The 26238-nt window shown below is 41.2% G+C and overlaps 1 protein-coding gene across 2 annotated transcripts; it reads right to left on the bottom strand.

The window, feature by feature from the left end:
- Positions 1-4368: 4368 nt before the first annotated feature.
- Positions 4369-26238, bottom strand: esrp2 (epithelial splicing regulatory protein 2). 2 transcript variants are annotated; one of them, XM_034680098.1, is made up of 17 exons: positions 26072-26211; positions 25744-25896; positions 25146-25274; positions 17869-17982; positions 17364-17478; positions 17149-17244; positions 16326-16380; positions 15742-15852; positions 14264-14396; positions 14015-14057; positions 12039-12340; positions 11015-11248; positions 10501-10699; positions 9474-9678; positions 9189-9384; positions 7388-7488; positions 4369-5732 (listed from the first exon to the last, which is right to left on the bottom strand). In XM_034680098.1, exons 2-16 carry the CDS (start codon positions 25873-25875, stop codon positions 7402-7404), a joined length of 2151 nt encoding a protein of 716 aa, XP_034535989.1. In that variant the 5' UTR covers positions 25876-25896; positions 26072-26211; the 3' UTR covers positions 4369-5732; positions 7388-7401. The 2 variants fall into 2 exon arrangements, with proteins under 2 accessions (XP_034535989.1, XP_034535990.1); XM_034680099.1 differs by lacking the exon at positions 7388-7488 and having other exon boundaries at positions 26072-26238.

Below are 26238 nucleotides of genomic sequence, written 5' to 3'. Positions count from 1 at the left end.
GATGCCTCTAGAAGTAGACTCGTGGATAGATTCTGTTAGCATCCTGGAGTTGTTCATCAGCTGATCTGCCTTGTCAAGGACGCAGTGCAAGTATCTTTGAGTTAGTGTGAGTGGATGGATGGTGTTTATACCAAATATGCTGTACAGAAGACAGGAAGCGTAAGAGTCCTCTTTTCATCAACAGAAGCACACACATGTATTTAGGCTATGCAAACTTTAACAGCAGCACATGTGAGACACCACATGAGAAAAAGAGATTATAAACTATTAGTGATGATGTTGTTTTTGAACATCACAGAGCAGAAAGAAAAAAAAGACCTTCAGATAGATTGATTCATGTCACTTTGTAAACTATTAGGATGCCTTAACTCTTGTTTGAAACCAGTTTGTCAGTGTTTCTGTATGCTGTTCTGGGTTGATTTTTATTTCCATGACGAAGACGTAAGTCACTAACTATTATTATTACTTTTCGTTTGTTTAGGGGGGGGGGGGGTCATGGGGGGGGGCAAGACAGGCGTTTTTTTTCATATAGAGCTGGTTCTGCAGCTTCAAAGACGAGAAAGGAACCAAAACCAGCATCAAAATAAAACTCTGGCTGCCGTCCTCTTCTGTCACAACCAAAGACCGAACAATATGTTCCCTCTTTACATAAAGTAAAGCAACAGAGACTGTACTGCTCTATTTTTGATACTTTCAATGGATGTCATTCCTAAAAGGTTGGGGACATGTATGAGTGTTGAATATGTATTGATATTTTTATATCGACATATATCCATGCACACACACCCACAAATATATACATATATATATATATATAAATATCTGTATATATATATATATATATATATATATATATATATATATATATATATATATATATATCTGTGTGTATATATATATATATATATATATATATATATATATATATATATACACATACATACATCCATATATATGTTTTGTAAATTAAAAGGGAAATACAGGTTTAGCTGATGTTTACCGAGCCTTGTATTGTCATTTACTGTATATTTTGTATGTTAAAAATTTTGTAATTTTTAAGACTGCAGTGCTTTTTGAAATTATTCAAAGGGAATACCTTGCTTATAATGTAGGCTCTAAAGTAGTGTATATCAATAAAGCTGAAAACTCAACCATGGCTTTGTGTCACTTTTTCAGACTTCTTTTAATACATCGAAACAATGCCTTTCACATGTTTTAAAAATATTTCACATGTTGGACTGTGTGCAGGATTCTTGTATCTTTCATTTTATGAGCTTCTCACTCCTCTCCTGCGCACCTGTCCCATGAAGTAGATGTGCAAAGCCTTTCTTCACTTTTGAGAGTGAAGCAAAGGTGAGTGCGTTTTCCTCCCGTTATGAATATTACAAAGATTACAGTAAACACAGACGCTCATATTCTAACACAAAGGCTGACTTAGGGATGAATATGGAACTTATTGCTTATTTGGGGTAATTATCAGGGCTAGTTAGCTAGGGCTGGGCCATAAAACGATAATGATAATTATTGTGATATTATTTTTCTCAATAAAAATATAACAAATGTACGTTAAAACGTAGATATATTTAAACCTGTTATTACACACCCCAACCACTGGAAAGGGAGGGGGCACTAGTCTGTCTTAAATGTTACTCCCCAGCTTATATTAAAGCTGCTGTTGGTAGTCACAGAGTAAACATTTGTTCAGAGAGGGACTTCGAATGTCAACACTATCCCACCCAACCAGATTTCCTCTTAGCCCCCCAACACAGATCGGCGTGTGCAGTCATGATAGTGCCGGACTCATAACCAATCAGAGGATGTAGTGGGGGCCGCCCCTTAACCAATCAGGACAGAGGATTGGAGATTAGCTATGATTGGTCCGTCATAACGGGAACAAGGGGAATAATAACATTGCTTGATACAAAGGCATTGGAAAACACAGAGATTTTGCAATAGTCTCAAATTACTCCACTTAACGATGAGTACCAATGAGCATTATGACCTTTTCTCCAAACCCAGCAGAAAAAAAGAACGTTTTTTACACCATTCCTACCAACAGCAGCTTTAAACAGAAGAAGTCGGCATGGAACAGCCAATCACGCTGCAGGGTAAGAGGTAGGCGGGCTTAAAGACGTTTGGAGCGGAATGTAAACACAGCTGAAACGAGCGACAGCAACACTGAAGAAAACACAAAACCTACCAGCTCAGCAGAGTGCTCAGCAAAAAAGGCCACTAAACTATGGGGCGCCGTTTGTAAAGATGTGCACACCGAAATTAACTGCAACATTTCTCCACCTTTAGCTCCAAAACCTCATAAAAATGTGGAGTGCTTTTTTAAAAGTCACTTTTTTTGGTTGCATCTCATGTTGATAACTGGACTTCAAAAAGGAAAAGGACGTTGTTAATTGCTAACCATCATAAATGTTGAAAAGTAAGAGAATAGCCATTGGGTTTTGAGATGGTGTTGCATGCAGTGTAAAGTTGAATTTAGGGTGTTATGTGCCATGCTTGTCCATTTTACCAGAGACTATGATTGGGATATCTGTATCGCTTTATGAAGCTTTTATTTTGGTACTTCCGCCGGGCGGCAGTGTAAATTTGTATTGTGAGCAAGCGGCAACCTCCGGTCTAAAAATATGAGTCAATGCGGAAGTGTTAAAAGCTGCAGTTCATCGAGGATCCACTTGAGGCTGGCTCCGGAAGTACCGGAAGTCACATACACATGAATGGGAAAAAGACGATCTTTGCAGCATTAATAAACATGTTTACAGCCTGGTACAAAACACGAGTGTAGTCTGAATAGCTAATTTCTCGATGTCCTCTCACTGTGAGGGGGGTGAATTTTTTTCTAATTCTGCAATTTGAAAGATATTGAGATTACTAGTCTTCCAATGAGAGGCACAGCTGCCTGCAAGAACACTGTAGCTGTTGGCTAGGAGGCTCAAAGCCCGCCTCTTTACGTCACACTGGCTCGACAGAAGCAATATGGCTGCCGCTGCCGATTGGTCTCAAAACAGCGCTTCAGAAACAGATGGGTGACGTCACTGATACTACGTCCATATTTTTTACAGACTATGATTGGGAGCTGTTAGTACCAAAATAAAAACTTCATAAAGTAATACAGATATCCCAATCAAAGTCTGTCAGTATGACTTCAGTAGGTTACAGCCGGACTGCCCGCTGTAAAAATGCTGGATAGGCAGTTTTAAGAGGCTATAAAGAGATTTCTCAACGCTCAGAGACAGAACTGACCCAGTCTATGGTACGGACAAGCTAAGTTGCTATTGCTAAGTCCGTTTTGCTTTATGAAGCTTTTATTTTGGTATTTCCGCTAGGCAGCAGTGTGAATCTGCATATCAGCTAAATATTTAGGATTGCAGAGCAACATTTAACATTTAGGCTTATATTTAGCATTTAGATTTATATTTAACATTTAGATTTATATTTAGCATTTAGATTTACATTTAACATTTAGATTTAGATTTAGATTTAACATTTAGATTTATATTTAACATTTAACATTTAGATTTATATTTAGCATTTAGATTTACATTTAACATTTATATTTATATTTAGCATTTAGATTTACATTTAACATTTAGATTTACATTTAACATTTATATTTATATTTAACATTTAGATTTATATTTAGCATTTAGATTTCTATTTCACATTTAGATTTCTATTTCACATTTAGATTTATATTTAGCATTTGGATTTAACAATTATTTTCACTTAATATATTTTTCACAAGAAAATGAAATGTGAAGAAGGTCACAAATATTCCTCTAAATGTGATTTAAAAAAAGTGACTTTTAAAAATGCACTACACTTTTATGACGTTTTGGAGCTAAATGTGGAGAAATGTTGCTGTTATTTTTGGGAGTACTAAATCCTGATACAAGTTAAACTGTCTGGTTTCTTCAACTTTCACTTAGGAGAAAATAATCTGCATTTAAAATGATATAAAAGAATGATTTGGTATTTATCTTGAAATTTATCGATATCGACTGATATGAAAAATGTTATTGTGATAACATCTTTTCAATATCACTACAGTTAGCTATCATCAAAGATGAGTTTTCCAATTTGCAGAGCCATTTGGAATTTGAAATGTGTGATGTGGCACCCTCTAGTGGTGACATTAAGAAAATAATTCACTTACAAGGAAAGTAACACATAACTTGATTGTTCCCAACAGAGGATAGTTCTAAAAATACAGCAAACACCTTCTCTGTTATTAACTGAAAGACATATGGCATCAAGAATACCTTCCACATGACATGAGGGGGAAATTTGTATTTTGGCCAAACCTAATTATTGTATCTTAAAATACCACCCTTTAGATGCGAACAAGAGAAACACAGGTCATTGCCAACATTTTATTGTTTACTCGTACACAGATCTAAATTCACACAAGTGTCAAACTTGCAACAAAAGAAGCAAATATCTCCTCTGCCACCAGAGGTTGACACAGCCTATTTTTTAGGCCAGTATTGCACTCTGGGTAATGTAGGCACAGTAAAGAAGAAAAACTACAATAGCTGGCCTGTCACAAGAAAAAAACTCATGCAGTTTTCACACAGGACTCAGGTCTTACGCAGGAATGAAAGCACGCCACAGACCAGTCGTTTATAAATAGTGTGGAAACAAAAGAAGATATTCATTAGCTGAGGTCCATCGTTACAGAAGGATACGCCTGAGTCTTTAACAAGTCATAACAAAATCTCCACTCAAGACTATTTCATTCAAATCAATCTTTTTACTCTGTTACAGAAACATTGTCGCTCTGATTGGAGAAAATTAATCTGTAGTGCTGAGAAGGTCTAAATAGGATGACATAAAGTACATTATTCACTTTTTTTCTCCTAAAAATAAAGTTACAAATTAGTTGGTACGCTGGTACGCTGGCACATCAGTGGCATTGAGTCAAGTGCACATTACCATTCCATCTGTTGTCAAAGTTTTTATTTCTCTATGGCTATTTTTTCTTCTTTTCTTTTCTTTTCTTTTTTTTCTTTTCTTTTTTTTTAAAGGCATCCCTTCACTGCTGGAAGCCATTAACTAAATAAACATCATGCATGCACATGCACACACACACACACAAACACACACACACACACACACACATCAGTGTTTGCATAGAGATCTTGATCTTGTAGTGATTATGAGTGACAGTCAGAAATATAAACAAAATAAAGGTAATGCAGAAGTGGTTTGTACAGCCTCAAGCTTTTCAGGATGAACATCTGTACACGTTCATATATAGAGGATTTAAATATACATGCAGATTTGGCTTTGTGTAGCCATTGAGTGTTTGTCCAGGCTCCACACCATCTCATCTCAACAAAATGCTGCAGTTCAACTTCCACAGAGACATCTTCACATGAAGCATCAGTGACTTCAGCAGTTGATGTCCAACCTCCAACAGTGACTTCAGGAGTGTCAGGGCCAGGAAGGTCTCATGTTTGGTTAAATTGGGAATGATGGAAAAGGGGGTCCAGCAGCGGTTTTTAGTGTCCAAGTAAGGGGAGGGGGAGGTTAAAGTGAGGGATGAGGGAAAGAGATGGTCAGTTACAGAGGACCAGGTGGACCTGCTGGCCGTAGAAGGAGTGGTTTGAGTGCTCTGCTACGGCCCGCCTGGCGATCTCCTCACTAGGGAAGGTGATCAAGGCCTCGCCGCTGCACTGGCCACTGAAGTTGTACAAGATGAGAACGGCATCTGGCTGGAGCTGCAGAACAATACAAAGAAACAAAACACAAAACCTGAGACCTGAGAAGTGTCACCTACTTCCCTGCACCTTTAACACCAGGGGGAGCACAAAAAGCAAGGGATGAACAATTCCCTGGAAGAGAAGTCTCATCAAACCGGTCCAGTTAGATGGGGAGAAAAAAAAGAGACAAATGGGCGGAGAAAAGAGAGCAGAAGAAGAGCACATGCTGTTCCCAGAGGACCTGAAAGCCACAAGCAAAGATGGAACAAATCACACGTTGATTATTTGTAAGTGTGCGTGCATTCACATATTTCATCAGGATCATGTTTGATGCATGAAAGTCAGTTTCCTAAAGTCATGCATGACAAACAGTACAGAGCACATATAAGAGGATTATTGTTAGATTAGGTTAGATTATTGTTAATAGAGGAAGAGTGTGAGTAGGATAATGCAATCAGGATAGTGTTCTCTGGCAATAATTGAGGTAGTGAGGTAGGAATGATGGGGGTTAGAGATGGAGTGCTGAAGACTGATATTACACATCATTAGTGATTTGAATGAACAGTTCAGAGGCGATGTGAGCCTTTAGTGTGTTTTTTACACTTCATGGAGTAATGCTTGGTGTTTTAAGTATTAATCAAAGTGAAATATTACACCCTATTGGGTATGATATATATATGAGAAGTTCTAGCTCATGACATGTACACTTACTTTCCCACTAACAATTAATCGTTCTCAAGTTTGGGTTGTAAAGTTAACTTCCAACCCCCACTTCAAAAAATGTCAGGCACAAGTTCAGATCAGCAGTCATATCTAAAGACATGAACCTGGGAGACAGCTGTTTGGGCCTGAGGTTACTTCATCACAGGGTGAATAATGTGCCTAATAAGTCAAACAGTCTGTTAAATCTGTGTGTGTGTGTGTGTGTGTGTGTGTGTGTGTGTGTGTGTGTGTGTGTGTGTGTGTGTGTGTGTGTGTGTGTGTGTGTGTGTGTGTGTGTGTGTGTGTGTGTGTGTGTGTGTGTGTGTGTGTGTCACAAGTCCAGACTCAGCACTCTGAAAGGGTCTACAGGACAGACAGCAGATATGAAACAGATCTGTTTGGTAAGCAGCGAGCAGACATGCCGGGTCAGGAGCTCAGAGCCTGGAGGATCAGATTGGGCATTCCTATTTAGATGAGTGTTAACACTAATGCTTCATCAAGTTTGTAATGTGATTTTAAAAACTCTCTCATGTGTTTCACTTTTAGGGATGTCGTGCTCTAGAAGTTGTTGATTGTGAGCAGAATAGTGTGACATCTAATGCTAGACATTTTCAAGAAGCTGCAAGATGTGCAGGTGTCAACAGCAACTCTAGAATCAAATGTGTAAGTCGAGATCTAAGGAATCTGATTTATTTGCATAGTTTTTAAGTTAAGTTGGCACATGCAACATATTTCAGTATTCAAAAGTTTCATGTGGCCTACATGGTGATACTAAAAAAAAACACTCCCAACTGTGCTCTGATGTCTGGACGATTATATCAACAAACCAGTGCTCACTGGGTTGTTTGGTTCTTGTCCATTCCTAAACGTTTTGCACTTTAACATACAGATAGTTTGTTTTGATAAGTTCTGAATAAATAGAAAAGCCCGTTCTGTCCACCACGGTCCACCGGTCTGTGGCCTCTTCTTACCTGTTGGGGTGTCTCTAAAGACAGAGCCATTCTTTGGGCTGAATCAGACTCCTGGCCTGATCGCTCATCTGAACCAAGCCGTTGTACTCCTCAGGGGTGTACTACAGACAGCATGACAATGAACGCACAGTCAGAGAAGGGGCTTTTCACATTGTTGTAACACATTAAAGGACACAGTCACAGAAGATGCAGAATAATGTACACTCTTAGAAATACACACCAAACCAGAAAAACGTACAGCACACACCAAATACTGCGTTAAGGAATGTCACACTGTGCTGTAAAAGACACCGACGCTGGTGTGGGAACTGTTTCTCACCCAGGGAGAGTGTGAGAGATGCTATTGCAGCCAAAAACACACACACAGAAACAAACACAAACACTCACACTCCGTTCAGGATACAATTACTGTAGTCCAGCCAGCAGTCACTACATGGGTCAGATTTATTCTCATTTCTCTCTAAAACACACACTCCCACCAACAACACTTGGTAACATGCAATCATCCATCAGCATGTTCTTTCTCAAGTGGGAATAAAAACCCGCTCTGTGTATCTGAACCAGTGTCAAATTAACTAATCAAACACACCCTTCAGAAGCACACGGGCGGTACAGATCCACTACAATAAACGGCTGAACCCATAAAGACCGATAGCAGACCCAAGACCTGTTCCACAACAACAGTGCAACCCCTCCACCTCAAACCCCACCCACTCTCCGCCTTCCCTGTCCGACAAGCCAAACTGTCTGGAGCCACACCTGTCAGAGTCATACCTGCTTCAGAAGACTCCACCTAATTTGGACTGGCAGCGAAAAAATATGGAAAGCACAAAGAAGAGGGGAAGAGAGCACAAGTGTGCACACGTCCCCTAATTAGACACTACTGTGGTTGAGATTTTGCAATAACAAGCAGCGATGGTAAATCTTTAGTAAGTGCAGGGCTGAGGGCTCAGATGTCCGACAGCTCCTGACTTCACCGTGTGTGAGCCGTCAGGCTGTGGGAGAGAGGTCACACTCAACAGAATATCATCACATAGGTTACCTGTCGTTAAAACATCATTTAACATGAACCAATAATATCCCATGACTGCTTTGAGCGGTTGTGGACAAAGGCATCTTGGTGTGGCTCCTACATCGCATCAAACAGCATTACACTTTAATAACTGTGAATTGTTTACACCTGGTCTTATTACGCATCCTAGGTGATCTGTCTGTTCAGGGTGGAAAGCTCTGAGTGCCTCTGTTCACACCCGACCTGTTCACACATGGTCTCATAAAAACATCAGCTGATATAAAGAGAGAGAGATTTCTTGAGGACAAGATGAGGCTGGTGAGTATAGACGGGGGGGAATGTGATATAAAACTTTATCAGTGACAGTATAAACTCCAATGAGTCTTTATTCAAAGTGGCTGGAAACAAGGTTAATGCCCGTAAGTGCAAAAAACTGCAGTTCCTCCAGCGTCCACTTGACGTGCATTATTAAAAACTACAATAAACCAGGGGTGCATCTCGCTGTCCATTTTATATATAGTCTATGTGATAAACTCCGTGTTGGTCACATCTGTCCCCCACACCAGAAACGGTCACGCCTGCTTCCCTCATCCCACCAAGTGATCATCACTTATTGGAAAAACAAAAAAAAAACGCCAATGACCACCTCTCGTCAGATCTCTGTGCGACCTTGATGCGTCCTGGATTCATCACCACTTGTTGTTAAGGCTGCCTCTCTATGACAAATCACTGAGGACACATGTAGGTACCAGGTGTAAACAGGGCCTATATATCTGTTTCTTTGCTGACCTGGTATCCCTGAAAGAAGCTGAGAATGTCCTTGACTCCAGTGTTGTAGGGTAGACCCTGCATCCTGACCAGGGCCCCAGGCTGAGGCAGAACGGAAGAAGCAGCGGCTGCAGGGTGGTGAGGTTGGGCTGCGACTGCTGCCACTGCGCCTGGAGGAGCTGTGAAGTAGCTGACTGTGGAGGGAGAGACTGGAGGGCTGATGGGAAAAAAAAAAAAAAAAAAAGTTAGAGGTGTGGTTCTTGATTTTCTGTCTGAGGAGCTAGCTTGAGCTGAAGATGTGCTGACCTGGGGTAATAAGCTGTGTAGTTCATGTTCATGTTCATGTACAGGTGTGGTTGGTGGGGGTAGTAGGCCAGAGCGTGAGCTGGGTTGTGTGGTACAGTCTGAGTAGGCCTGGGAGCAGCCAGCAGGGGGGGCTGGTAGAGGGCGGCCTCAGAGAGAATGGCAGGTGGGGTAGGGAAGGGGGCGTAGGCTGTGGGAGGAGACAGACCTAAAGAGCAACACAGACACAAACACACACATCAGGTCTGGTTATTCACATGTTGGGTTTAGATGATGAGGTTTAACTGTTGTGATGAAGCAGAGTCTGCATGTGTCACAGCACACAACTACCAGAATGACAAACACACTTTCTGTGTGCCAGGTTTTTGTTTACAAAGTGTACTGCGTCCTTCAGGCTGTCATACTTACAATGTAAACACACAAACGACAGTATTGCTGTATTTACATACAAACAGCCACCAGCAGTGTGAGACTGTGGGCGGCTGTGGTCTCCCTCAGCGCCTACACGCTGTCACACAACACTGCTGACCTTGAGGAAGTGTTTCCAGGTTGTTCAAGAGAGAAACTATGTGGAAAGATATAATGCACCCTGACTGTGCAGTAATTCTGGGGGAGATGTGAGCAAAAAGGCAAAACCACCGTTTGCAAAAAAGACTATTTAATAGAGGTCTGCTGAGAATGAGGTCAATTATATATCAGTTGAAAGAGACACGCAGAATACAGAGTGACCTCTATCACTCTAGTGCTGCCAATCCTAATCTAATCTCCAACACCAGAGACAGATATGAGCCATAACAGAGCAAAGTACACTGAGCCACATTCAGTCCAGGCCAAATTGGCATCACTGTGTCAGCGGAGAGCATGGACTTAGCGGTGTAGCATGTTTGCAGCCTTTTGAATATTCTAATACTCCTGTGACAGTTTTAATTCTCTAAGATATGACTGTAGAGGAACAAGTTTGTCTTCATTCAAATGAACAGCAGCACAACATGGCCATTAGATGAGCTGCTTCTTTAATTAGGTCACTCACATGGAAGTTTGCAGGGCGGAGGGGAGAGTCCGCTGCGGTTCAGGGTTCCTCCCATCAGCACTATGCTCATCTCCTCTGTGGAGCACTGAAACACCTCCACGTAGCGGTCCTTCATGGTCTTTTTATGGCACTTCTGGGCCACCATAAATGCCTTCTCAGAGGACTTCATTTGGATGAAAGCGTCACCTGAGGGCCGACCCTGCAGGGTACAGAAAAGAAGGAACGGATCGTATAAACCACTCACAGTGAGGACAAAAGTGAGGGGCTACATCACTGGCAATGTATAAAAGAGATGACATTTTTAAATCAACAGTTAGGTGATGGATTTTGATCAAATCTGAGGAGGGATAGAGCTGGATGATAGCAGTTAATTTATTTAATAATGTCAGAATGAAGATTTGTCCAGGATTCTAATAGAGATACTTGACAGAAAGTGATCTAAGGCGACATTCAATATCGCTTTAAGACAGAATTTGACAGTTACATTGTGTTCCTGAGCGCTGGGTGATCTAACCTGTTGGTTGAGGACCATGTGGACTCCATGAGGTTTAATGTCTACAGTGTGTTCTCCCATGAACTCCAGGATATCTTCGATGCCGGCGGTGTACGGCAGACCGCGGAGGCGGACACAGTCTCTAGTGCTGCTAGCAGCTGGAAGAAATTGAGGCGTGGCGAGGACAGGGACGGGAACGATGGGTGAGGAGGGCAGCGTGGAGATCAGAGGCGTGGACATGTAGCGGTTCAGCACCTGGCAAAGAGGAAGAGTGATGAAGAATCGGTTGAAACTTACTGTTTTGATTTGATAGTTTGTTCTTCATAAGACACAATACACAAAACCTTCAGAATAAGAACTTTTCATTGAACATGATGCTGAGGAACAAATGTTTACAGACAGTTCTCAGAGTGAGACTCATCCACATTGTGCAAACTTTGTGAATCATCTGATGATGTCTCCACTGTTTCGTCACACACTCGTCATTGTATTTTCTCACTTCTCTCAGTTGTCATGACATCAGTTCTTTAGAAGTCTAACAAAAGGAGGGCAGCCATTTTAAATTTTTTCTATTTGACATCTTATGCTCTGTTTTTTTAACAATACCCACAATTTATGAAAATAAAATGAAGCGATAGTTCTTCCTAAAAAAATATGGTAATGGTCTTTTGCATGATATAATTTTCCAGGTCCTGCCAATGAAAACAGGATTATGTTTGCCTGGAATGACAAAACCAAAGCCACAACTTCCCCTTCTTATGATTTCACTTTTAGTGTTGTTTTGAGACATTTCAGTCACTACACTCAACTCAATTCATGTGATTAGATTCTTGTTCAAAGAAGCATAAAACCGAAAAAGACCCAAACTACAACAATGTCCTCCTCATTTCTGACATGACATCTATTTTAAACCCTTCCATGCAGTATCTTCGAACACTTTCCAAGGCCTTCTCTTGGAAATCTTACATGATGTGTTGTTTTTTCACATCATCACATAACTCACAGCTCAAAGAGCTCTCCTGCTCATTCTACTAAAAGCATTTACCTGTTGCACCTCAGCTGCAGTGCTCCTAAACAGCTCAATATACCGCTTCCCGAGGATCTGCTTGTGCTTCTTCAGGGCGTTCTGGGCGTACTCTTCACAGGAGAAAAGCACAAAGGCATCACCGGTGGGCCGACCATCAGGGTACTTGACAAACAGCAGACCCTCTGCGCCGTCTGTAACAGGGCTCTCTTGGCCGAGGAAAGACAGCACATCCTGGGGTGTGGCGGTGAAGGGCAACCCCCGCATACGGATGATGACCTGGTTCTCTTTGGACAGGAACTGGGCCACTTCATTAGATGTACCTGGTGTCAGAAGATAGCAATGATTCAACACCTCACATCTCCAGGCACTCAAACTGTTCTCAGATGTTTTAGACTTTTTATGTTGTTGGGAAACTTTCTTTGATCGGTTTTGTTACGCTTTTATGAAGTAGGGGATGTTAGCTAACTGATAATGTAGTATAATGTAGTATCTTAGCACTAGATCATACAGCAAAAATCATGAATTTATGTTGAAATATTCCCAGAAATACCGTTGTATTTCAACCATCACAAAGTTGAAATACAGTTAATCACGTGACAGCACTACAGAGAAGGTCAGAGGTTCACCAAATCCTCAGGACTCGTCATACCGGAAATATTGATTTATTTTCTGATCCATGTGAAGCATGTTGAGACATTTCACAAGACAACTTTGACCTGCTGGTGCAAAGCAACAGATCAAAGCAGGTTCAGTCTTTCAGAGCTCTCTACAAGGATCTGTTTCTGGACTGCTAAAATTGGCTGGTGAGCAACCCTTAAGTGTCACACTGGCTTTGCAACATGACATGTGTGAAGGCGGGGATGAACCATGCAAAAATGTTCTCACTGTTCATGAAAACTTTTCTCATGGTATGTCACATATGAAGTGTAAGCAAATAACTCCTTCTGGTTTGAAAGTGTTAAACTAACCGACCTCAGCTTGCAGAGAAGTGTGCTACTTTTGATCATCATGTAACTAAGTAGAGAGCTATGAGAAGACTAAAAAGGAGAGCAATGAGATAAACCATCACAAGATGCTTTTGTTCATTACTGTAATTCAAGGTGATGAAGACGGTGGATATAAAAGCGTGATATATCATTGTTTTATGTGATATCTTGTTTGATCAAGCCAGAAATATTCAGTTTAAAAAGAGGAATGTAAATCCTCACATAGAACAGCTAAAAATCTAATATAATCCAATATCATATAAACACCTATGACCATGCTAAATATTCTAAATGTTTTGGATTGTGCAGCAGGTGTCTTGTCTGCTCAAACTATTTGCTTGAAGTCCAATGTGTTGTCAACCTGTGCACATCTTGACACATCAGAGTAAAGTCCACAGTCACTCGCAGCAGCCTCTGTAAGTTATCTGCTACGAGTGACTGTGTTTCTTTGTCTGCTATCTCTGTCCTGTGTTGCTGCGGGCGGCTGCTCTGTGGTCCAGAGGCCTCAGGCCCTGCCTTTGTCTCTTCACACCTCCTTTGTACCAGCTCTGAGCCGGTCCTTTCACCGGCCGTCAGCCTCCTCTCCCTCAGGGGAGTGCAGCTCCAGGCTAAACAGAACAGGTGAGCTGCTGTTAGAGGAGAGTGAAATTTCTCTCCCGTTGGCCTCTGAAGCTTTACGCTGGGGATCTAGAGGTGAGGAAAGGGATGGAGGGAGGTAGGGGGGAAGTTCCCCACAAAGCGTCTTTCATTAGTCCTAGATAAGCTGCTGGAGGGTCAGTGTGAGGAGGCAGAGGCAGAGGTAACAGGAGAGAGAGCAGCAGAGCAAATGAGATCTCTTCTCTTACAGTCACTAAAGGGCTGCTCTTTTACAGATGTGGAAGGGTCTTGTTTTTCCTCAGAGATGCAAGAGATCCATGAAATAGAAATCTACCTTACACAAACAAAAAGCCTTTCATCATGGGGTTCATACAAACAAGGTGAGGAGAGAAGAGAAGTCTGAAATCTGACCTCCAGCGATCTTGAGGAATTCCTCTCCTGTGGCTTTGTACACCTGACAGACAAAAGGAAACTTCGATTAGCTTTAATATATGACTTTGTTCATGAAGATGCAATTCAAACTTGTTCTTCACACTGATAAGTGATTGAGCTATGACAACAGAACTCAAAACAAAAGTGAAAAAGAAGATGTTTTTAAGATCCATTCAGGTGGAACAAAACTGGAGCATGGGTGAGGAACGGAGAGATGCTGAATCTAACCTCGATGTAGCGGCTGCCCATGTGGTGCTTGTGGCGCTCCAGGGCCAGGTCCCTGTGCTCCGAGTTGATGAATCGAACCAGAGCCTCGCCGTTCCTCCTGCCCTGAGCGTTAAGACATAGAGCCACTCCACCTCTACGAAACACAGGAGAATGGACAAATGGATGAGTATGAACCCACTTAATGGCAAGAGACAGTTACCAGGTTCTTGTTGTGTTTATTAAAGAAACAGTTAAGCATTTAGGTTTGTTTTTTTTGTCTCTTGACTTCCATAGCAAGAGCTACATGAGAGGATGATACCACTCTCAAGTCTGTACAGTAGACATGCAGGGGGCAACAGATAAGGCTGTTTGAGCCAAATTCCATCAGATCCATGCGTCTCTGATCCGGCAGGTCGGAACGCAACGGATCAAATACGCAAGACCTCTGTTTTTGCCAGATACCGGAGCATGACGCATCAATTCAGCACAGAGCAGATGGTGCAGACAGGACGTAGGCACCAAAACAAAATAAAAACCCTGGTTAATTTTCAGAATAAAACAGTGTTGTTTTTAGATCGTTTTTAACTTAACTATGACAAAAAAATGTCATTTAGAGCGGAGGCAGGCCTGGAGTCATCAAGTCAGAGGCCAATAGAGACAACATGGATGAGGAGAGAAGGAGGAGAATCCTTGATTCAGTGATTGCCGTGGGAAAACCTCGGTCACATGACTCCAGCTGTCCAGCGGTCCTGCTCCGTGCTGCGTTCCGAAAACGCAACCGGTGGGTGTTGATGGACGAGAGCGCACGGGGCCGGACTGCAGCGGATCGGAGATAGACCGGACACGGATCTGGTGGAAGTCCTGTGTAACTGTTCACCCATGTTTCCTGCTTCCCAGTCCTTGCTAGACTACGCTATGCTGACCTAGGTTTTATCTCCACCCACATTATTTACATACATAGATCAGAGTGGTTCAAATCCTGTTGTCAGACACCTGACTGAAAACTAATTATGTCATTTTACACTTAAGTTAAGATGCAACCAAATTTCATAGTATGGCAGAACAACAGCCCCATATCTAAATGTGACTAATCAGAGTGTAGGTCAATTCCTACATCTGCAGGTACTGCTCTTTTTTTATTTCCTTGGATTTCTGGGGGATGAACCATGCTCATCTTAATAGGCTACTAAAGCATGTTCTAAATCACTTTCCAATTCTACTGTACAAAGAATGATAAGTGCATGTAACCTCAAGATATTAACCTTTTTAGTCTATTGTCAGAGCATTCCATTGGACGTTTCAAAGACCAACACACTTTAAAAATGTTTAAACTGACATTGCAGTCACACAGATGGAAATAAGAGCTCCTTCATTGTCAGATAAGGTCAGATTTTTTTATATTGTTTGAATTCTCTGTAATGTTTTATTGCAGATCAAGCTTATATTTAGTTGTGTGATGTAAAGGGGCTTTTGGAAGATTCTAATCAAGTCCAACATACTTCGCAATACTGAGGCCTTTGAAGAAGCGAGCGATGTCTTGGTCTGATGACTGCCATGGAAGCCCTCGTGCTCTGATGACCGTCTCACTGTCCACTGGCTCGGTCTTACTGCTGAAAATGGAAAGAAAAATAACATCAATGAAATTGTGACATGATCTACAAAGGAAGGCCTGATAGAGGAATCTGTTCAGGGGACTATAGCTTTTAGAAAAGAACACCACCACCACCTCTCCTGTTACATTTGAACAAATTGTCCACAGCCTGCAGACACAGAGGCCACTCACAGTAAGTGCTCAACACAGTAACACACACACTGATTAAATGTCAGGGGGTTGTCAAGGTGACAGGCTTTTGACTGCAGGATTTGGTGCCCTGCTACAAGATAACCCAGGTAAGCACTTGATGGCAAAGTTGGACAGCTTAAATAACACGCTCCTGGTTGGTTTCCTTGTTGCTGTAATCAATGCTAAAGGTCTGAGGTCTGAATTTGTCTGGGGGATTTTTCAGGCCGTAAAAACACTGCTGGCTAACAGGTGCGGCATAAACACAAAGACGTGCACGCTTATTGAAAAGTTCCTACGTACCATGTGCCGGAATCAAACTTGTACTTCACAGTTTCAACACTGGAGAACTTGTGATCTGAAAAAGAAAAGAGCATATGTATTATTAAAAGTACCAAACAATGTTTTGACTCTGCTGCTGTGAACAGGTTCATCCTGCCTTGCAGCGTGTGTTCAAACACCCCTGATTCCTGTTACTGATCACACACAAATACATACTTGTCTGTTATTAAGAAGGTAAAGCCTGAGGCGAGTGCTACAGATATGAACGAAGATATCAGATCAAAGTTTCATCTGTCACGTGTGGAATCGTTTTTTTTGTTTTTTTTACATCAATCCATATGTCTGTAAATCATGTAACATTAGCTGCTTTTTAACACACATTTTAAGATCAGTTTAAACTGAACAATGCCAGAATCACTTCAAGTATTTTTTGCCTCATTAAGTACAATTGATGTAATCAAGTTATTGTTTAATGGTATAAGAACTACCGCACCTTTAAGCTTTATAAAGAAAAGCTGTCAGATGGGTTGTTGTGTTCAGTTTTGATGTCATGGTGCTGATCATAGAAACCCAAACCATCAGGTTGCCAAAGCCAGCTGATACACAGTAATCACTGCTTGTGAACAACACGTGCCAATTCACTGCTCTCTATACGGACATGGTGTTCCCTGCTTTCATCACACAGGTAGTTGAGAGCTTTGCACTTGTTTGATTTTATGTGTTTGGTTATGTATTGAAACAATAAGACAAATCTCTTGATTATGTAAACTTCCTGTCCATAAACTAAATAAGGATGTGATGACGATATCAGGTCATTTTGATGCAAACTTTGGTTGTTGCTTACCGTGGGGCTCATCCAGGATGCAGAGTATCAGCTGCACCATGCTGTTCACCTCCCTCACCCCAAACATCTGCTCTGATACAGCAGGAAGACCCACATCTGCCCGGAGAGTTAAAGAAGCCGACCAGTTTGAGCTGTCAGCAATCATGCCTACACATTCAGTACCAATAAGATGTGATCACACATACAGTTTTAGCACAGAGGCTCAGAAAGGATACACTCCATCATGGAGTCGAGTGTGAGTTTCTGCGCAGGGCCAGCGTTGGGGCAGCATTTGTGAAACTCCTTCCTCACGTCCGCAAATGAAAAGAAACATTCTGGAAGGACAAGATTCTGAGAAGGAGGAGACAAAAGTAAAGGATTTAGCTTCATAGTATGACAATTTGGAGATTACATACAGCAGGAAGCTTATCGATCGAAGAGATGAGTACAAGTAAAAGGAAGACATCGTCTCATGTCGGATTAATATTCAGTTAACACAAAAAGGAAGAAAACATCAATCAAATAAAATCGTGACCACCTGAAACACGTCAATACTCTTACTTATAAGGAAAGGGAATAATATTTGTGATTAGCAGTGGGAAAAAATGACAACTAAAAACTTTAAAATCTTTAAAATGTTTTTTTTTTTTACCAGGTCTCTTTAAATTATAACAAAACTAGTGATCAACTTAACAAAACAGCTCTCAGTTCCTCCCTCCAGGCAGTGCAAACAACTATTACCTTCTTGGAGGCTTCTGGGTGGAGGGCCTGACGGATGATGAGGGGGTTGTTGACACAAAGTGTGTAAGAGCTTCTGCCGAGACTTTTCAGTTCTGAAGACACCGACTGCTGGAACTGCTCGATGACACAGAGAAGAAGGACAAAAGAAGAAACAACATGGATTTTATTATGAGAATGTTTACATAACCTATATATGCACCTTTCAAATCTGAACATCACTCAAGGTATGTTTACTGTACAAAAAACAATTAGTAATTTATAGGGATGAATTTACTCCCACTTATGTAGTGACTTAATAATTAAACAGTCTATTAGTGTTACTCTTTGTTAACACAATCCTCTGTGTAGAAGCAGTAACAGTGGACACATCTATCTAAAGCAACAAAAGTGAAGGTGGTGTTGTGTTGACATTTGACTGTGTTTGTTTCTCGTGGGGAACGCAGCTTGTCTAACAGGTTTCAGTGTTTGCTTAGTGACTAAAGAGGCAGACAAAAGAAAAGGAATGATCACACCCCTAATCACCAGGATCACACTCGTCTCACAGTGTGACCAACAGACTCAAGTGGGCGGGAGGAAAAACAACATATACGAGTTCGACCTGCCTGTCTCACCTCACCTAAATGCTGACGGCTGCAACACCCATTCCCAAATACCAGCAACTCCCACATATATGCATGTTTATTTACAACCACATCCAACGAGCCCTGTTCTTTGTGTTGTGTCAACCTGTTAATGGCAGCATTTAACTCTCAAGAGAGGACACGATTTAATATCGACACACAATGAGACAAATGACATCTGAGGTCAGAGAGAAATTTTTTTGTAACGATGACTTTCTTATTTCATATACATGATCTTCAAGAGGAAAGCAACTAGAGATGATTACAACACAAAGACTCCAGGGGACAAAAAATATATCACCTTTTTGCACAAGTAACATCCACTGAAGTGTGGAGAAATTATTGTTCTGGGTGGATACTTTCAAATTAAACAACACCAGTGAAAGCTATTGATCCTCAGTGAGATCTAAAGTATTAGAAACACTAAGTAGAGCCAGTTCTCTTCAAAGGAACAGGGGCAGTTAAGTATGTAAACAAAGCTTCTTTGGCTGAACTGTTCCCTCTGACTTACAGTTTCTGGCTGACAAAGATCTTTCAACAAAAACAAACCCATTTCTCGTCCACTTTATCTGGCATAGGGCTCACTTTTGGCATCAAATTGAGACTACCCTCCTGCTGGTGTCTTTGGCCACCTCTGTAAATTGTTATTAGTTGTCCCCTGTTCTTCACTGAACCCTGAAAGACACCACTGTAATTGCAAAATTACCGTCTGAGTGTGAGACCACCTAAAGCCCAGTGACTGACTCATTACGCATGGCCACTGGCTATATATGACAGATCTTCAGACAGTGAGAGGGTATTAGAGCTTCGTGTTGAGGCAAGCTTTTTTTTAACAGTGAGGGAGAAAAGCAGGGCTATTTGGCAACACCAACCCAGCTGCTTATGAGGGAAGAAGTGCTTCAGGGTTAGATTAAAAAGCTTTCAGGATGGCTGCACTGATTCCTGAGGTCTGTGAACACCAGCAGACCAAGTAGAACTCACTTAAAGAGCTTGCTAAACTTAAAAATAGAGTGTAAAGGTCTTTTTAAAAGTTGGTAAAATGTATATTCTGTGCAATCTTCTTTGCTACTGTGTAACAGAGGCTAAGAGAGATGGACCTACATAACAATTTTTTCCACTAAGCTCCTCCGCCTGCATCTTAGCCTGCTTGTGTGTCTAACATTTTGAGGACCAAGGTCATGTGCAAACAGGAGCTGCACTTCAAACAAAAACTTTGGTCCCTGAATTCAGCCAAAAAGCCTGCACCTTGTTCACTGATGCATGTTCTATGTATGTACAGGAAGTCAGCTGACAGTCTTCGCTATGTTTTTGTTTCTTTTCAAATGCAGCTAATTGTGCGTCAAAGCTCACAATACCAATCAAAAAGCATCTTCTCTAATCCGAATTAATGCCCAAAGCTTTCTTGTTCCAACAGAACAAATCCAAAAACTTTGGTATTCAAAAGTTTGCAGATTCACCCAGCTGCACATTTCAAGCATAGCCATACTTCACTTGGTGTTTACGGTGATAACACAACTCCTGTTTGCTCATAGCTGTGCATCCCGCTCCGCCTAGGGCCAATTATTAAAGCCGGATTACAGAGAGAAAAGCAAATGTTTCAGAAGATGCAGAGACACACCCTCTCTTTTCTCCTCTGGGTTAGAAACCGCAGAGTCAACTGAGCAAACAAAGTCAACACAAGGTGAATTTCACACTGACAGCGAATAGGCAGAGAGGGTGGTTCATTCAGGATCTGGAAATGTGCATGACTAAAAACTTTTTCTTGTTTTGCTTTCTATAATTTTTCTGTATTTGGCTTCTTACAGGCTGGACTACAACAAATGAGGTCCTAATCTGGTGGTGCGGTCATCATTACCTGGCTTCTCATTACTAGCTATGGTGTGATAACCTATGCCCCACTCTCTGCATGTTAAAGCTATTGTACTATTAGAGAAAATAAGAATATCTTTTTTTAATTTAGCTTAAAATTTAATTCAGTTTTTCTTTGCTGCATCATTTCGGGCCTCACACACACCGTGGAGGATTATTTTTCTGTTAAACCAACTTTCAGTCTCGCTCTACCCTCTGGAAGGCATTTCAACAGATGAGGGGGAGGAAGTGGCCTTTGAACATGGTGCTATCAGAGTTTGCACTCCAGTGTAGCTGAACTGTTTGTATGCGGAGGTGATGGCAGGGTGGTGGTGGCTGAAACAAGCTTCGATAAGAGCAGCGGGGAGTGTCAGGTGCAGAACAGTCCCTGTACGAACTGTTTGAGGGGAGCTACAGCTAAAAAACAACGCGCCCACTGCATCAGCATGTCTACATGACACACTGGAGCTCTACACTGCTTGCATTCACAGGGGTTATTCAAAGTAAGCAAAGATCAAGATAGAGATGTGTGTTTTGTGAGATGTGAAAATAAGCCAGTTGCTGCTCTGAAGGGCTTTTTCTACCTGAATCAAGTTTGCATATTCTTTTAAGATCTGACTGTCAGATGTATTAACTTTACATCTGAGTCTTTGAGATCTAAAGTCACACACAGCTGGATACACTAGATTTGGAAATGAGCTATAAGAACCTAAACATCACAGGTTTGAGTTCAGACCACATTTTTGTTTGTCATCCTGATACAGCCTTTTACCATTGGGTTTAAATTCAGGTTGTGTGACTCACTCGTAGATACAAATCACAATTTCAACCATGCCATAATATGTCTGCCGTTGTAAACAAGCACCAAATATCAACAAGTGAACTCAAAGCTGAATCCAGTAGTCGGCACTTCCAGCTGTGGTCTCACACAGAAGAAAAAACAATTACAGTAGGAGAAGCAATGTGTCTGTTTCACAACAACAACTGCAAGGTGATCGAGCTTTCCCAATGTGTGCAGCTCCCTACAGGCTGAGACATGCCATCAATGTTGCACGGGTAAAGTCAAACCTGTGCAGTCAGCAACAGTCTGACAACAACGAAACTATCTGTCAGCCCCCCTCCAGGAACAACACTGGGCTGCAGGCGTGACGCTCACGCTCAATAATGTGATAAAAAGAGTCACAATGCCGTCAAACACAGATGTACGAGTACAAGCATGGTGTCTGTATTTGTCACCTTACACATCACATCTGTTCTATTCTGACTGAGGCTTCATAACATGTTATCAATTCTAATCATTTACTGGGGAATTGAATGTGTTTACTTTTCAAAATGTATCTTTGTCTCTATGATCAACCTCTGTACTTTCTGGTCCCTGTAGATAATCATGAACTAAAGGGACTTGTAGTTTCCTTGTAGAGTCCTTGCTTTTTTTCCTGATTAAATTCTAAAGGTTGAATTTTGAATTGGTTGTCTGCTATGTGGTGACTTTCAAGCACTGAGGGACTAGTATTGGAAGTCTGTGTTTCGTGCAACAAAATATTAAATTGATTGCACTTTAAGTTTTAAAGCATTTTATGCCCGTCAAGGACCTCTTAGATGTACAACTTTTGCATCACACTGGACAGGACATAGGTTGAGATAATGACTAAAGGGGGACCAAACATATCCTCATTTCTGTTCCACTGTATAATTCTCAAAATGTCAATATCTTGCATACATTTTGCGGGACGAGAGTAAATATGACTGAAACGCTACACCGAAAGAGCAGCCTGGTTTTGTTTTGAAACCATTTGCATGCACTTCCTGTCCTGACAGTGGAGGTGCCTCACAGAGGAGGTCTGCAGAGGTAGGGCCTGACTGTGGAGGTCTGCAGCCAGATGTTATGTTGTGGAGTGTGTTGGGAAAACATGTAACTTAACATACAAGTAATATGGAGTAACAGTGGTTTACAGCTGGCTGCAACATATAAAATCTAAGCGCAACTGAAGCTCTAGAAATCAAACACTTTGCCTTCATGTTTGCAAAATAAAGTCCACTGAGAAACTGAAGGAGGCTAAGTGTTGACCAACCCCTCTAGTCTCTGAACCTTAATAAATCTTTTACCAAAGGGAACCAACAGATGTCCTTGGGGGCTCTGACCACACAGGTGAATGACTGATGCTGGTTTCCCCTTTTTCATTGTACAATTTGGAATGGGCCCACCAACTTAAGAAGCTGCTTCTAATCTACAGTGGTACAAAACACTTTGAAATATCTGTAGGACTGTGAATTCCCTTGCTTTCCTTGCTAATTTTCAGGGATGAAACTAATCTGAGAATGACCAATGGATAGAGAGAAAGTAACCGGCGAGATAATGGTAGAAAAGAACAAACTGATTACTTGGGTTAATATTTAAAGGTTCAGCACACAAACTAACCTACACTGCAGCTGAAGTCCTACCAGGGCTGCATGAGGCACGAATGACTTGAGCATGTAGACCAAACCTCATGTTTTTTTGATTGTTTTTGGCTGTAGTATGAATGTCATCTATAAAGCAGCAACCTAGAAAACACTTAAAATGTAAACATGTAAAAATGCAACACTACAGGCCTCAACTGTTTTTTTTTTTGCATGTTCCTAGTGTGTTTAACAACAAGTATAGGCAAGACACCCCTCTGTTTGAGCTCCTATATGAGAACCATTGCCTCTGGGTATGACACTGGCACGCTCTGTCAGTATTTTTCAAAGGATATTAAAGACGTATCTGTTTAATCTGGAGATATGTTTTAACTTGAGTTTTAATTTCCCTCGCAAAAGTTTCATCTCTGGTGTTTATTTTGTCTGATTTTACAGATTTCTATCTATTGATTTTGTACATTTTATTGTTTGAACTATTCAACTTTTATTATTCTTCCTTAATGTTATCCAACGTTTTCTTTGGTGACTTAATTCCTATCTGTTTGTTCCACTCTAAAGCACTTTTGGCTGCATGTTTGTAAGAAAAAAGCAACAGAATTTGAGCCGAGATGAGCCAGGTTGAGTAAATTGAGAACCCCGACCAACCTGCTTGTGCCTGCATGGTTCTAATACCATCCATAACAGAATGTTTACTCACTATAATAAGAGGTTATAAAACATAGACAATGTAGGGATTAGGAAGGTGCATTCAGTTCAATCAAGCACTGTTGGGAGAATGGTTTGAAAAACTTGTTTGGCAGCATAACCACTTTCTACAAAAAACAAACCTCCTGACAGGGAGGAACTTGAGTCCAAACTCACGTCCTGGTCGTAAAAACGTGCCGTGACCGACTGCAGGAGGATGAGGATCGGAAAGCCTCCCCTCCTATCTGTCCTGCAGCTTAAAACAGAGGTGCGGTCCCAGGTAAACATTCCGCCTTCCAGATGTCTGCAGCACGCATCAGGCTGGGACAAGACGAGACCTGTGACTCCTCCTTATCTCGGCATGCCTCGGGCTCTGCCTATCCCCTGCCCTGAGCTTCTACTAACTGTCAGCAGAGTTTAACTGTCAGGAACAAACCAATGACATCTCTCAACCAGGTGGAAGACCATTTTTCTTTAAGGTCATCAAGGAAATTTGACACCCCTCACATTAATTTACAGCTTAATACCAAGTCAAGCTTGCTACGTCTCATCTTGCTGTGGGGGAAAGACTGTCAGAAAAAGTTGGCTTGGTTTAATAAGCTCCTAAATTTCTCATAACCAAAGACAGAAAGACTTGAGATGCTATCTATTTGGAATAAACCTGGTGTCAACAGCAAGGCTAGCAAGCCAATAACTGACCACGAGAGTAAGGGAAAAGTGGCTGAGGGAGGTTTTGTTACAAATACTGAGAACTACGACAGCCCCATACATTTTACTCAGGTTTCCAAAGATAACCGTTTGACTGCAGTTGTTTTTTAGAGACCTTAAGTCAGATGATCATTACTAGTATCGCTAGATTTGCAAAAGCACAAAAGAAGTTTAGAAAAAGGCTAAGATGAAGTTTGGTTACATGTCCACTTATGGCTTCCAAACAGAACCGCAGAACGACTGGGAGTTATGTCTTGCCAATCTGCACACTTTAACTTTGTTTGTTGCATGTATAATGGACATCACAAAACTAAACAATGCTGTTGCACATTAGAGCTTTTCCTCATACTCTGAAGGCCTACAATAGTTGGTTTTTAATCCTTAGTTCTTAGATCTCTACATTGGCTTCCTGTCTGTCAGAGAATAGACTTTAAAATCCTGCTGATGGTTTATAAAGCACTGAATGGTTTAGGCCTGAAATACATTGATGATCTACTGCTACTGTATGAACCATCTCGACCTCTGAGGTCATCAGGTACTGGTCTGCTCTCAGTCCCTTGAGTCAGAACTAAACATGGTGAAGCAGCGTTTAGTCAGTATGCACCACATATCTGGAACAAACTCCCTGAAAGCTGTAGGTCTACTCCAACTCTGACCTCTTTTAAATCAAAGACTAAGACTTTTTCATTTGTCACTGCCTTCCTATCTTAGCTCATTTTAACTGGCTTTAAATTAAAAATTTAAATTTACTTGTAACATATTCCTAGTAATCCTTTTCTTTTCTGTTGTATTATATTTGTCATTTTAATTGTGCTCTTTATTGCATGTCTGAATGTTTTCAATGCTTTTAATGTTTTAATGTAAAGCACATTGAGTTGCCCTTGTGTATAAAATGCACTATACAAAAAAGTGGCCTTGCCTTAATGTAAGGTCTATTTTACTTTGAGAATAATGAAATATTTCTTTAGAGGATTTGTGTCCCTCACATTAAGGCCTCACTGACACAGTAGGACTCACCTGTTGTAGAACTTTGTCCAGGGGTTCAGCTTTGATGATGTCGTCCAGAGTCAGCCCTGTCTCCTCTTTACATATATCTGTCAGCTCCAAAGTGTCTGGTTTGACAAGACACCTCTGAAGCTCCCCCACCTGTGAAGGGATTTAACGTTTCATGGCGGACAATACAGCTTGAAAATAGTTGCTAATTTATGGATAATAACAGTGAAGGCTATAATATTCAGGAAATCAACTCTTATCAAAAGTAAAACAAACATTTGACAATGTAAATGCAAAAAGCACATAATTGTCAATAAAGCGTTGTTTTTATTCACAAGCTGACATGCCAAACCAAAAAGGTGTGTTATCTCCTCTAATGAAGTTACACTCCTCACCTGCGAGTTAAATTTGGGTCGCACACCTGTTAAGGGTGAGGCGGACAGAGAGTTGATGTAGCGTTAGCTCGCATGAGAGGAAAGCAGGCTATAGACGGGTTCAGAGAGCACACCGTGTTGATTCAAATGTCAAACATATTGTTTCACTACAGGTAGACACTAAGCCACAAACACTGTTGCTACATAAGAAACCGTACAACGAACGAACGGGTCAGGAAGGTCCGTACCTTTTTCTCATGTAGATCCACAATTTGCCACACCAAGAGAATTATTTCCCTCTCATCCGAACCCAGTTTACCCCCATTTGCACCAGCTGTTGCCCCAAAGAACACCACCAGAGTATCACTGTGCGAAGCCATCAGGGACCACAAGGGTAAAAACTACAATTAAAGCAAAGATTAAAATAAAAATAACACGAGGGTTCACCTTTTTCCAAGTGATAAGAAGAGCGAACAAAAAGGCTGGAAACTCAATTGAGGTAAACGGTAGAGAGAAAACGAAGAGGGAGATTATTTTCAGAGGAGCCACGGAAGAGTTTGCGGTCAGAGACTCTACCTGTTGAAGTACTTGAGCGTGTTCTATCCAGAGATACTGGTTTAACTGGTAAAGAAGGGTGGAAATCCGTGTTTCGTTCACACGAACTCCATAACAAGCCCTGGAGTTTTTTTCTCTCCTCTCCTTTCTATTTTTTCCTAGGTTACCTGTGTGGCCCGGCCTCTGCG

The sequence above is a fragment of the Notolabrus celidotus genome, chromosome 3 (assembly GCF_009762535.1).
Source record: "Notolabrus celidotus isolate fNotCel1 chromosome 3, fNotCel1.pri, whole genome shotgun sequence".
Lineage (NCBI taxonomy): Eukaryota > Metazoa > Chordata > Actinopteri > Labriformes > Labridae > Notolabrus > Notolabrus celidotus.
The sequence above is the reverse complement of the archived record's forward strand: the minus strand, read 5'-3'. Positions and strand labels throughout refer to the sequence as shown.